This window comes from Eurosta solidaginis, chromosome 2 (genome assembly GCF_040869045.1).
Source record: "Eurosta solidaginis isolate ZX-2024a chromosome 2, ASM4086904v1, whole genome shotgun sequence".
NCBI lineage: Eukaryota > Metazoa > Arthropoda > Insecta > Diptera > Tephritidae > Eurosta > Eurosta solidaginis.
Window position 1 is genome coordinate 46285036 of NC_090320.1, and position 14573 is coordinate 46299608.

At 38.8% G+C, this 14573-nt stretch overlaps 1 protein-coding gene across 4 annotated transcripts in view; it reads right to left on the reverse strand.

Annotated features, from left to right (window-relative positions):
* Positions 1–9459, reverse strand: part of Sur (Sulfonylurea receptor) — a 129923-nt gene extending 120464 nt beyond the window's left edge. For 3 of the 4 annotated variants that reach the window (XM_067765201.1, XM_067765200.1, XM_067765198.1), the window contains exons 1-3: positions 9231–9459; positions 8693–8717; positions 4213–4502 (exon numbers count right to left, since the gene is read on the reverse strand). In XM_067765201.1, coding sequence (XP_067621302.1) covers positions 4213–4370 — 158 coding nt within the window. In that variant the 5' untranslated portion in view covers positions 4371–4502; positions 8693–8717; positions 9231–9459. The remainder of the gene's footprint in view (positions 1–4212; positions 4503–8692; positions 8718–9230) is intronic. The other variant, XM_067765199.1, reaches the window with a different exon arrangement.
* Between the last annotated feature and the right edge of the window lie 5114 nt (positions 9460–14573).

A 14573-nucleotide genomic window follows, 5' to 3' on the forward strand; every position in this document is an offset into this window, starting at 1 on the left:
TAGCTGACCTAATCATGTGAAAACGACTTCACAGCTTAAAAGGACATTAAACGGAAATGTGAAGCTTCTCAAGGCCAAAATAACGACATATCAATTTTAAAAATCGGACGTCAAATAACCAGGTTACAACAAAAAACCCGTTTCGGCTGTATTTCGAAGGATCAAAAAAGGTTTTTTAAAATATTTCCGAAACCCTCTCAACATAATCTTCAAATTTAGGGACGGACATTAGCAACTTTTTTTTTTGTATGGGGGCCAACCCAGTCTAATGTACATTAAGGTGATCCGTATTAATCAAATAAACTTTTTTTTGCAGTCTCACCCCCCTCAGATGGTAGTTCCCACGCCAGAAATGTCGCATATAAATTTTGGCCCTGATCGGAGACGATTAAATGGTGTTCGCGTCGATCGTTACAATCAATTATGGCCACAGTCTGTGACATGATCGTTAAAGTCCCTTTGGCCTCTCCGAAAAAGCCTCTATGTTGTTGACGACTACATGACGACTACATCTCGCCCCTTTCTGAGTTGTCGCTTTTGAGGGAGTTATTTTCTTTTTATTGGGATCTTTCTATTTTTCAGCCTTGGGTGCACATTTTTTCAAACAGGCTTATTGCGTCTACCGATTTTTCCCTATTCATACAGGTCAAATCTCCTTCCTATCGGTTTTAGTCTATGCGACTGCTTGTTACAAAGTTTTGAGCGAAGAGCCTTCGGTCTGTTTCTCCTGCCTCGCAAGTCCATCTCAAGCACCGCTGTCGCGGTCGGAAGTGCCGACAACAGCACCGAAGCGCTGAAAAATTCGTAAGACTGCACGTTACTCTAAGAACGTTCGTTTGCTCTATCTTACTAAAAACTATTTTAACTAACCCGCCACTTTCTCTCCGAGGTCATTGACTTTTGCTTTTAACGTCTGTGTCAAGGCATTTAGCGCCATCATCTTCCTTATCGTGTGACTCTATTCTTCCTCGCTCTTCCTCCTTGCTAACGTTAAAAACTTCTGAGTATCCCGCACTGTCGAGGTTAGCAGCAACCTTTAATCCTTCTTGGTTTCTTGGCCAGACGCAAATTCTTGCAAAGTCTCATGAGCCTTTGAAAGCCCTGCTATATCTTTATTTGGTATATCTCTTTCCATAACGTATTTTCCAAGCTGCGATCAACGCTTCAAAGTTATTCCGTTCTTCTTCGGAAATTGTGTGTCAGATCTCCTCAGAAGGTCCTTCTATTGATATGAAATTTTCAGCTACTTTAAGTTGCTGTCTTCTCAAACTGGAGCTTAAGTACTGCAAAAGCAACTCTTGGATGGCCTTTTTGTGCATCCACTTCCGTCTTTATTTTATGCCGCGTCGCAATCAAGGGCTATTGTAATCATTTTTTAATCCACGCAGGTTTTCTTTTCTTACAGCTGCAGTGCTAGTCTTGACTGTAGGCCTTTCCTCTGTATTTCAAACTTGAGCTGACATCTGGCGCATTGTATTGCAATTGTCCGATACCCCAACTTACGAGCTTCCCACATTTGTAGTGAATGTGTTTGTTTCACTAAATTATAGAACTCATATAGTCGTTTCCCAAATCTTTGCTTCTTGGTGCGTAGTTTTCGAAGCAAGACTGACTCATTCCAATTGCATATCCTCCCGTGGTTGTGATTGAAGCTCAGACTTATTACCAGTTGCGTTTAATCCACATTGTTTTAGCCCTTTTTCACATGGTGTTATTGTCTTCATTCGCATAACATGGCCTAGCCAGTGTAGCCGCTGCGTTTTATTTCTGTGAACTATGTTGATGGCTGCGTTAAGCTCGTACAGCTCATCATTAAATTTTCTTCGGTACTCGCCGACGCCAAAGCGTAAAGGTTCGTAAAACTTGAGAAGAACTTTTCTCTCGAACACTCCCAGAGGTGATTCATCTGATGTTGTCATGGTCCATGCTTCTGCACTATATAGTAGGACGGGTACGATAAGTGACTTGTAGATCATAATTTTCGTTTGCGGAGAGAGAACTTTACTCTTCAATTGCCTATCTAGTCCAAAGTAGCATTTAATGGCAGGAGTAATTCTTCGTTGGATTTCAAAGCTGATGTTGTTGTTTGTGTTAATGTTGGTTCCCAAATACACGAAGTCTTTTACTATTTCAAAATTATGACTATTAACAGTGAACGGTGTTTCTAAGGCGCAAATGCCCTGACTCTTTCCTTGTTGACAGTAGGTACTTCGCTTTGTCCGCATTCACCTTCAAACCCATCTATCCGCTTCTTTTTCCAGTTTGGAGTAAGCAGAACTTACGGTGCGGGTGTTCAGCCAAGTGATATCAATGCGCCAGTAATTGACGCTCCTATAGAATATTGTTCCAGAGTGGTTAAATACTGCAGCTAGTAAAGTTTTTTCTAACATCAAATTAAAGAGATCGCGCTTTCGGTGGTAAGTAATCCTGTCTGAAACCTCGTTTCGTGTGGAACCGATTTAAATGAATCGGCTCAACCGATTTAAATGAAATTTGGCACCTTCTAAGACTTTCTACCTAGGTGTTGCCACTCAGAATGTTTCACAAGGTTGCCACCTATTCAAACGAAAGGTATTTCACTCCGCATTGCAATAGGGACATTTTTGAGCAGAGTTGCCATTTAGGGTTGCCACCTATTCGAAATTTAAAAAAATTGCATGAGATATGCCGATATGGGTATCACAGGCATGCTTAACCAACGAAACGATATCATTTCGTTACGATAATCAACGTTAATAAACGAAACGAAGTCATTTCGTTTCGTTTATTAACGTTAAGATCGTCAAATTAACGAAATGATTTCGTTTCGTTTTCTGCCATATCAAAACGAAATCAAATCGTTTATGTTGATTATTAATTTCAAACTATGCTGGCAAAGCTGATTGATGGCGGAGTCATTAAAGGTGAAAGCATTAGCCAAGCTGATTGCAACTTTTCTCATGAATTTTGACAGTACAAACATTTCTCAGAGTATTTTTGACATTACCACCAACGAATTACACAAACAAATTACATAGAGTTTGTGTGTGTATGTGCGCTTGTTGTTGCCACCTTACGGCTTCACCATGGCTATAGCATTGCCAGCACAATTCAAACATAAAGTATCACGTTTTCGTTTCGGTTAAAAACGAGATACAATTTATCTTGATAATTTCTTTATCGATAATATTTCGAAGTGTTTCAACGGAAACGGTGGAAATTTTTTGATAAACGATTAGCTTAACGTTAAGGTGCATCCCTGGGGTATCAAACGAAAGGTATTACACTTCGCATTACAATAGGGACATTTTTGAGTAGGGTTGTCATTTAGGGTTGGGGTAGTTAGACGAAACTCATATTCTATCAAAGCTTTAAAGGAGAACATTAAAGTGAAAAATCTTCGTAAAAAATCTTACACATGATTCGACTTAATTTTAAATAATTTTCTTTTAAATGAATAATTGCAATTTCTCACAGATTACTATTAGAAAGATTTCTCAGCACAACGAAACTTTGACGAGCAAAGCTCGGTCGCCCCGGTACTGTGATATTAAAAAGGCTAATTCCGCGATTCTTAGTTTGCGCAGTTTGAGGGATCCCCCATCCTGGGGACTAGGCCAAGAACACTTAGATTCCAATCGTCGGGCATGCACTCGTTCGACCATATTTTGCAAAGAAGCTGATGCATGGGCCTTACCAACTCATCGCAATTCAACGCCAGCGGCTTGCCTTTCCACTTACAGCGAGTTAAAATTAATCTTATCTCTGCCTTGGTTTAACGCCGCTTATATAGTCTGGCAGTTTACTAAGAATCCCTCACTTGTTTACGAAGAGCGTCTAGATTGTACGCGCATTACATTCGCGGTGAAGTAGTTCACAACTAGTTCCTCGGGTACATACGTATTGCATATTGTTCTTATGTACAAATATGCTTTTACAATTGTTTAATTTTGTAATTCTTTTATTTTGTTTTTTCACTTAACAATTTGTCTAACAAATAAATACGTAGTTAAACTTATTGTATGCATTACACAAATATTGTGATTAATTTGGAAACTTGTGCAATTTAGTTCAAGTATCCCTTTTTTTTGTTAGTAATAAGAAAATATCATATGTTGCAATTGTTTTAAAAATAAATTCGGTATTAATTGTTTATACAAGCCATTAAGGTGCGAATTGCGAGATATGCCGAAAGCATGAAATCAAATTTAAAAACAAATTTCATATTCTTACCTATATTTCCATTTTCGCAATATGTGTATACCAATAACCAACAACAGCAAACTAACAACAACACTTAAACGCCATTTGAAAGCGTTAATACTGCATATATCCGTATTCAAATTGAAAGGCATTGAGGTTATGTCGTCGCAGCGTAAAATGAGTGACATTTTTCAAAAATCGTAGTTTTAGTTTTTATATAATTTGAAGTCTTTGTATTAATTTAATTTTTAATAATTCTTCAATCGTAAATCAATCACTTAATAGTTTTTAGTCAATGAGTTTGGTTCTATGAGTTTCACCTATTTAAAATCAATTTTATTTGCACACAAAAAAATTGGAAAAACAAGTAAGAAAGGCTAAGTTCGGGTGTAACCGAACATTACATACTCAGCTGAGATCTTTGGAGACAAAATAAGGGAAAATCACCAGGTAGGAAAATGAACCTAGGGTAACCCTGGAATGTGTTTGTATGACATGTGCATCAAATGAAAGGTGTTAATGATTATTTAAAACGTAGTGGGGCTTAGTTCTATAGGTGGACGCCTTTTCGAGATATCGCAATAAGGGTGGACCAGCGGTGACTCTAGAATGTGTTTGTACGATATGGGTATCAAATGGAAAGTATTAAAGAGTATTTTAAAAGGGAGTGGGCCATAGTTCTATAGGTGGACGCCATTTCGGGATATCGACCAAAATGTGGATCAGGATAATCCAGAACATCATCTGTCGGGTACCGCTAATTTGTTTATATATGTAATACCACGAACAGTATTCCTGACATGATTCCAAGGGCTTTGGATTTCGCCCTGCAGAACTTTTTCATTTTCTTCTACTTAATATGGTAGGCGTCACACCCATTTTACAAAGTTTTTTCCAAAGTTATCCAATCACCATCTTTTATCCCTTTTTTCGTATTTGGTATAGAATTATGGAATTTTTTTCATTTTTCGAAATTTTCGATTTCGAAAATACCAAAATAAAGTGAGTTCAGATAAGTGCGTGAACTAAGTTTAGTTAAGATATATCGATTTTTGCTAAAGTTATCGTGTTAAGGGCCGAGCGGAAGGACAGACGGTCGACTGTGTTTAAAAACTGGGCGTGGCTTCAACCGATTTCGCCCATTTTCACAGAAAATAGTTATCGTCATAGAAGCTATGCACTTACCAAAGTTCACAAGGTTTGGTAAATTTTTGTTCGACTTATGGCATTAAAAGTATTCTAGACAAATTAAATGAAAAAGGGCGAATCCTCGCCCATTTTGAAAATTTCTTTTATTTTTGTTGCACCATATCATTACCGGAGCTGAATGTTGACATAATTTACTTATATGTATACCGTAAATATATTAACTGTTTTGTTAAAATTTGACTTTTAAAACTTTTTTTTTTTTAAGTAGGCGTGTTCGTCATCCGATTTTGCAAATTTTTATTTGGCACACATATAGTAATAGGAGTAACGAGCTTGCAAAACTTTTTAATTACCTTCTTTTAAAATTGTGAGGTGCCACGCCCATTGTCCAAAATTTTACTAATTTTATATTCTGCGACATAAGGTCAACCCATCTACAAAGTTTCATCGCTTTATCCTCTTTGGTAATCAATTATCGCACTTTTTCGGTTTTTCGCAATTTTCGATATCGAAAAAGTGGGCGGGGTTATAGTCCGATTTTAATAGCGATCTGAAATAAGTGCCCAGGAACCTACATACCAAATTTCATTAAGATACCTCAAAATTTACTCAAGTTATCGTGTTTACGGACAGACGGACGGACATGGCTAAATGAATTTCTTTTTTCGCCCAGATCATTTGGATATATAAAAGCCTATATCTATCTCGATTAGTTTATGCTGTTACGGGGCACCGTTATGTGAACAAACTTAATATACTCTGTGAGCTCTGCTCAGCTGAGTATAAAAAATTAACAGGATTAGCCTGCTGTTATTAGCGCATGTAATGTCTAAGAAGGCTCCTAACGCATACTCCTTATCGCCCAAGGCTTTCTCTGTGGTTATTACCACGCCCTATGCAGTGCAGTGTCTACCGACTTGCCTTTGAGGTATGCATGTTGTGTTGTGGAGAGCAGTTTGTCATCCACGTTGGATTTTATGTACACATCTGCCAGCCTCTCAAAGGTTTTGAGCCAGAATGATATTAAGCTAATAGGCCTGTGGTCTTTGGTATACATACATATGAACTATCTTTCCCGCCTGTAGTAGGAAAGTTGCACGAGCAGTTCTCCCAGAGGGCGGGACATTATTCAGCCTTATGCACCCATCGAATATTATTTTAAGGCATGCCTTGACCGATCTGCTTGAAATTTGTAGCATGGCTGGGAATAAACAATCTGGGCCCGGCGGTTTAAACCTGTAGAAAGTCTGCACCGACCATTCGATCTTGGTATCGGTCACAAAGCTCGGCACTACCCGCTTCCTGATCGAAGTGTATGTTCTGTCTGCCGGATCTTCCGATGGAAAATTTTTGTCGAAAAACACCTCAAGGGACTCCTCACTATTACGCGACCGTGTCCCCTTGCTGGGACTTTGCTCAACCGCTCTGTTTCGCTGGAGCACTCGATGTACGCATGGAAATGTTTCCATGAGGCTCTCTTCCCACTGGAAATTTCACGTTTGAAGATCCCCAACTGATTCCCATATTTGTCTTGTCACGAATTCGCTTTCCGCGGCCTTGGCCAGCTTGAACATTTCTTTTACCTGTCTTCTAAGGAGACTCAGCTCACTTGTCACGCTTAAGTTTTGCGCCGTAGTTTTTTTTTTTTAATAAACAAAAATTTTATTTTTTTTCCTTTTTTGTCTAAAAGTTGTATACCAGTTTTTATACTCAGCTGAGCAGAGCTCACAGAGTATATTAACTTTGTTCGCATAACGGCATAAACTAATCGAGGTAGATATATACTTCTATATATCAAAATGATCTGGACGAAAAAAGAAATTTATTTAGCCATGTCCGTCCGTCCGTAAACACGATAACTTGAATAAATTTTGAGATATCTTGATGAAATTTGGTATGTAGGTTCCTGAGCACTCATCTCAGATCGCTATTTAAAATGAACGAAATCGGACTATAACCACGCCCACTTTTTCGATATCGAAAATTTCGAAAAATGCAAAAAGTGCGATAATTCATTACCAAAGACGGATAAAGCGATGAAATTTGGTAGGTAGATTGACCTTATGACGTAGAATGGAAAATTAGTAAAGTTGTGGACAATGGGCGTGGCATCGCCTACTTTTGAAAGAAGGTAATTTGAAAGTTTTGCAGGCCGTAATTTGACAGTCGTTGAAGATAACATGATGAATTTGGCAGGAACGTTACTACTATTACTATATATGTTCTAAATAAAAATTAGCTAAATCGGATGCAGAACACGCCCACTTTAAAAAAAATTTTAAGTCAAATTTTAACAAAAAAAATTATTATCTTTACATTATATAAGTAAATTATGTTAACATTCAACTCCAGTAATTATATGGCGCAAAAAAATACAAATATAAAAGAAAATTTCAAAATGGGCGTGGCTCCGCCCTTTTTCATTTAATTTGTCTAGAATACGTTTAATGCCATAAGTCGAACAAAAGTTAACCAATCCTTGTTAAATTTGGCAGGGGAATAGATTCTATGACGGTAATTATTTCCTGTGAAAATGGGAGAAATCGTTTTGAAGCCACGCCCAGTTTTTATACAAAGTCGACCGTCTGTCCTTCCGCTTGGCCCTTAACACGATAACTTGAGCAAAAATCGATATATCTTTACTAAACATAGTTCACGTACTTATCTGAACTCACTTTATCTTGGCACAAAAAATGGCCGAAATACGATTTTGACCACGCCCACTTTTCGATATCGAAAATTACGAAAAATGAAAAAATTCCATAATTCTATACCAAATATGAAAAAAGAGATGAAACATGGTAATTGGATTGGTTTTTTGACGCAAAATATAACTTTAGAAAAAACTTTGTAAAATGGGTGACACCTACCGTATTAAGTAGAAGAAAATGAAAAAGTTCTGCAGGGCGAAATCAAAGGCCCTTGGAATCTTTGCAGGAATAATGTTCGTGGTATTACATATATAAACAAATTAGCGGTACCCGACAGATGATGTTCTGGATTATCCTGATCCACATTTTGGTCGATATCCCGAAAACGCCTTCACATGTACAACTAAGGATCACTCCCTTTTAAAACCCTCATTAATACCTTTAATTTGATACCCATATCGTACAAACACATTCTAGAGTCACCCGTACTTTTATGGCGATATCTCGAAAAGGTGTCGATCTATAGAACTAAGGCCCACTACCTTTTAAAATACTCATTAATACTTTCCATTTGATACCAATGTCATACAAACACATTCCAGGGTTACCCTAGGTTAATTTTCCTTCATGGTGATTTTCCCTTATTTTGTCTCCAAAGCTATCAGCTGAGTATCTAATGTTCGGTTACATCCGAACTTAGCCTTCCTTACTTGTTTACTTTTAATTTGTTTCCAACTACAGTAGGTTTTTAAATTTATATATTTTTTGCATAATATTACTGATTAATTTTTTAATTTCACCAAAAATAAATTTAAAAATTAATTCACTTCATATTTATTTTTCAACACATTGGATTTTCGTTTGAAAAAAAATGTGCCAATTCCATTTTTTTTTTTTTTTTTGGCAAATTCATGAAGAAAATCACCATATAAAATGGATGCACATGGATTAGTACATAGCACCAATGTAAACATTAAAATTGCCTAAAAATAAGCATTTCACTCATTTCAATAAATTTTCGAATATTCATGCTTTTAAAAGCACTTAGTATTTAATTTGAAATTTTGCAAATGTTGCAATTGGAAATTTACAAAAGCCAAAATTTTCCACACACTTATACAATTTATACAAAATTTAAAAGTTTGCGCTCATTTCCAGACAAATATATGCCGCAAATTGGTTTTAAACGACTGACGATCGTTTACATATGGATTTACTTGGGAAAGATCTATATTCATATGTATTTACATAATTTCATATATACATATGTATGTATTGCACAAATATTGGATTTTAACAAATAATTGTTTATTTTTGCGCAATAAACAAAACTTTCTTTCTTTTCTTTTTTTTGTAACTTTGCGTTCTTATTGCGGCGCGAAAATTAAACAAAATTCGATCGTGCGCTAAATTCAAATGAGTTTTTTACGCTCCAAATAGTATTTACTTAAGCGAATTTCGCGTGCGTTTCCGTCGATCGATGCGGCACTTCTGAACGATCGGTGGCAGCCAAACAAGCCAATGGGCATCACATTTTATAGACAATGGATTCAAGGCACATACAAGATGAGAAGATCAACAGAGATGAACATTTGTATGTAGGCACATACGAATGTATATGTATGTACATATGAATGTGTGCGTGAGTATATTAACAGATGGGAATCTCCTAGCTGCTCGGCTGTGGCACGATTTTATAGTCGTCTGAAGGAACATGTGTTTAATATGTATGTATGTATGTATGCATATTCCCATGCACCCACAGCTTTTATTAACAATGACTTCATTTTGTTGGAAAATAACAATAAATAACATTCGAGTCAATGTAAGCTTTTGTGGCAAACAATGTGCTGATCTCCAGCACTTCCAATGTCAGGATCAACTTCTTTCACCCATAACATGGTGACGTAGATACACTGATGGGAACGCAGCTGTGTATTCAAACTCAAATATAGCCATAAATAGTGTTAGTTTATACACTGAAACTGTTACAGACCGAAATTTTATGGATCCGCATGAACATATTGTGTCGAATATTAGCATCACTATGATGTTGTAAATAATCACAAAAACAAAAAGCAAGCAGGCCACACTTATGTACAACGCAACGAAGAATATTCCACACACATAACCAGCAGCTTGATGTAAACAAAAATTTTTGAATATAAAGATATTGCATGCGAGAACTTCGGGTGGAAAGCAGCGGAGCGTAACAAAATTCTAGTAGGTCACTTTCCCCACACTAAAAACTTTAACACAATTTTTAACATAATTTAAGCACAGAAATACACTGATTGGAGTTTTAGAGAGTAAAAGTTAAAATTCTGAACATATTAGCTGAATAAAAAGTGTACAAATAATTATTAAATAACAAATACAGACAGTGGTAGTTTAACAAATTCTGCTGTGGTAAGTGGTGAATGTGACCTACTAGAATTTTGTGAAGCTTGCCTCACACGATTTTTCGTCTATGCAATGTCTCTATATTATATCGTTTCTGATGTAAAGAGATTTTTCACATACACATATGTAGTCATCAGATAAGAGCAGAAGTTGTTACTCACACATACACACGCATATAGCTAAATAAACAAGTATGAGATACAACTGTTCTAGAAGGCACGCTCGTGAAAAGTCTAGACCTTAGCTGAAATATGCGAACGGGGCAACAGAGAGTATAAAAGCAGCGCAAGCTGAGGAATAACTAGTCAGTTTGATTTAAACACGCTAGTAGTGAAATATAATTCTGAAGTACTACCAAAGAGGATAAATATAATAAGAGCCACCAGTCTGCTGCGAGTGGCGAGTAACTCGCTGGAAATCAAAAAATTGATGCCGAATGTTTTCTAAGAGGGACATTTTTGATTCGTATCGCACTTATTCATGCGATGTAGGCACCTTGTGCAACTGTGATTTTTGAAACGAGAATTAATTAATTAATTAAATACAGTCGGAAAACTAAACACAAATACCCCACAAAAATGTATGGAAGACATTTTATGAACATCTCTCTAGAAAACATCGAGCAAATGCCTGCGAGAAACGAGTGACGTCTCTTATCATAACTTATCCTATTTGTACGACTCCCAAAGTAGTCTTAATGAAGGAAATATTGCTACACTAAATATTTGAGTTATTTATTCGACAGTACAGCGTTTCGAACGCTAGCAGAAGGTACATAAGTATCAGGAACTCCCCAAAATTCGTTACAATATAAAGGAACGACCTTAGACCTTTATTATTATTATTATATATTGGAAAAGGAGTGACGATTCACTGCTTTACACTGGATAGGAGTACTAGTGTTGCCACCTTCGGCTCTCTGGTCATTACGTTAGGAATAGTAGTTTAGATAAATTGATATGTACATATGTATATATTGTTTTGTACTATGTGTGTTATTACTGTAAAATACAATAACTTTGAACTTAAATCTAGCTAACTCTAGATTAGCTTTTTAAGCTCAGTGAAAGAGAGGTCGCAAAATGTTGGCAGTTGTCAAGTAGGTGGGTGACGGAGACTGCGGCAGCGTTACAGAAGTGACACTGTGGAGTTCCTGTACCCGTGTCAATATGGCTATGTGAATATCGTATGGCCAATTCTTAGTCTGCAAAAATATATGATGTTCTTACATTTTGCAATCTTGGGAAGATTGGTTTCTGACCTCTTACATTAATTTCGGAGTAGTGGTTATGGATGTTTTTCCATTCCTCAAGCTTGGCTTTAGAAATGTGTGCTTTCGCAAGTCTATAGACGTCTTCTTTCAACATAAAAGGTATTGTTAAAGTGGTTGGTTCACTGCTAGCTTGGCCCTTTCGTTAGCAGATTCGTTACCTGGTATTCCAAAGTGGCTTGGAACCCACATGATTTTTATTGAGTTGTTTCCTAGTGCCAAAATGCTGCGGATTGAGGAGATTAGGTAGTTTTTGTTCGATGAGTTGAGTATTGACCGAATGGTGGATAAACTCTCTGTGAATATAACGTGTTTCACCACAGAATGCAGAGCATATTGTGTTGCTTGCAACCGTGTAGACGGAACAGAAGGTTAGCATATGTCCAACTGAAATGGTTTCATCATTCGAGTCTATAACAGCAAAAACTGTGGAATTCGTAGTTTTTGTGCCGTCCGTATATACAAATGTTCAACCTTGATATTTTAGGGTTGTACAAATTTGTTGAAAGGTTTGCTGGCAGACTACTGGAGTTGTTGTTGTTGTTGTAGCAGTGCTTCGCCCCACCTAACAGACGCGACCGATCACAAACTGTCATCAATATCCTCTAACGGGAGTCCAAGGAAACTTGCTGTTTCAACAGGGGTGGACCATAGGGAAAGGGGTGTTAGAGGCGTTGGTTCCACATTACAATTAAAGAGATGGTTGGTGTCATGTGGGGACACATTGCAAGCGGGGCATACATTTTGTATGTCGGGGTTGATTCTGGATAGGTAAGAGTTTAACCTGTTACAGTATCCAGAACGAAGTTGAGCCAGAGTGACACGCGTTTCCCTGGGGAGTATGCGTTCCTCTTCCGCAAGTTTTGGATACTTTGCTTTGAGTACTGGGTTCACCGGGCAATTCCCGGCATAAAGGTCCGACGCCTGTTTGTGGAGTTCACCAAGGACCTTCTTGTGTTTTTTCGCTTCATACGGCTGTGTTCTCAGATACCGTATTTCCTCAAAATGCTTACGGAGATGACTCCTTAAGCCCCTAGGCGGTGCTGGCTCGTCAATCAGATGTCTGTTGGGATGCCCAGGTTTCTGGGTATTCAACAGGAACTGTTTGGTCAGCATCTCGTTTCTTTCCCTGATGGGGAGTATTCTCGCCTCATTATGTAGATGGTGTTCTGGGGACATAAGAAGACAGCCCGTGGCAATTCTGAGAGCAGTATTTTGGCAGGCCTGTAGCTTCTTCCAGTGGGTAATTTTTAGGCTTGGCGACCATATGGGTGACGCGTAGCACGTAATCGGCTGGCTAATTGCTTTGTATGTAGTCATGAGCGTTTCTTTATCTTTTCCCCAGGTACTGCCAGCAAGGGATTTGAGGATTTTGTTACGGCTCTGAATTCTCGGAACAATTGCGGCTGCGTGCTCACCAAAATGTAGATCCTGATCAAACGTCACACCCAAGATTTTGGGGTGTAGGGCAGTCGGTAGCGTAGAGCCATCGAGGTGGATGTTCAAAATGGTCGACATTTGGGACGTCCATGTTGTAAATAAGGTCGCGGAAGATTTAGTCGGTGATAATGCCAGGTTTCGCGAGGCGAAAAAACTGGAGAGATCAGGGAGGTAGCCGTTTATTTTATTGCATAGCTCATCGATCTGTGGGCCTGGGCCTGTGGCCATTACTGTGCAGTCATCGGCGTAGGAAACGATTGTGACTCCTTCCGGTGGTGAGGGTAGCTTAGATATGTAGAAATTAAACAAAAGTGGGGATAGGACACCATCTTGTGGCACCCCTTGTTTAATTCTCCTTGGCTTTGATGTTTCGTTTCTAAATAGCACCGATGCCTGCCGACCACCCAGATAATTTGCGGTCCACCTTTTAAGACATGGGGGAAGGGTAGACCCTTCCAGGTCTTGCAGTAACGAGCCGTGGTTGACCGTATCAAAAGCTTTTGATAGGTCTAGCGCTACGAGTACTGTTCTATGGTGGGGGTTTTGATTTAAACCGCAATTTATCTGGGTGCTAATGGCATTTAGCGCGGAGGTAGTGCTATGGAGTTTTCTGAAGCCATGCTGATGGGAGGCTAGTTGCAAATTTGCTTGGAAATAAGGGAGCAAAATGGCTTCGAGCGTCTTTGCTACTGGCGATAGGAGAGATATCGGACGATACGACTCTCCTATGTTAGCTGGTTTACCAGGCTTTAGTAGCGGGACCACCTTGGCCATTCTCCATTTCTCGGGTATGACAAAGGTGGAAAGAGACAGGTTGAAGACCTGCACTAAATATTTGAAACCCTCTTTCCCTAGGCTTTTAAGCATCGGCATGGCTATGCCATCTGGGCCCACTGCTTTGGATGGTTTAGCGCGACCAATGGCGTCCTCAACCTCTTTAGCGGTGATGGTGATTGGTGACGCACTGAATTTGTGTTTATGTGCGTGTCTGTTGGCCCTCCGTCTATCTTTGTCGACCGTAGAATGCATTATATATTGTCGGCAGAAAGCGCTCGCGCATTTTTTCGCATCCGACAGCACTTTGTCGCCAAAGGCGATGGAAACTTTGTCTTTGTGCTTAGTCGGATTCGATAGGGACTTTACGGTGGACCAAAGTTTACCCACACCGGTAGAGAGGTTACAACCTCTTAGGTGCTCCTCCCATTTCGCCCGCTTGTGTTCATTCACAAGCAATCTGATGCGTTTGTTTATATCCCTTATTTGGGGGTCGGCTGGATCAAGCTGCCTTATAAGGTCACGTTCTCTCGCTAAGTTTGCGGCCTCCGCCGGGAAGTGGGGCCGGATTTCGGGAATTCTCCCGGCGGGAATGAAACGTACCGAGGCGGATTCAATGACCTTGCGGAAGGCACGCTCTCCTTGGCGGGCATCAGTCGGGATAGGGAGGGCAGCAAAGAGGTTGTCTGTAAAGGATTTATATT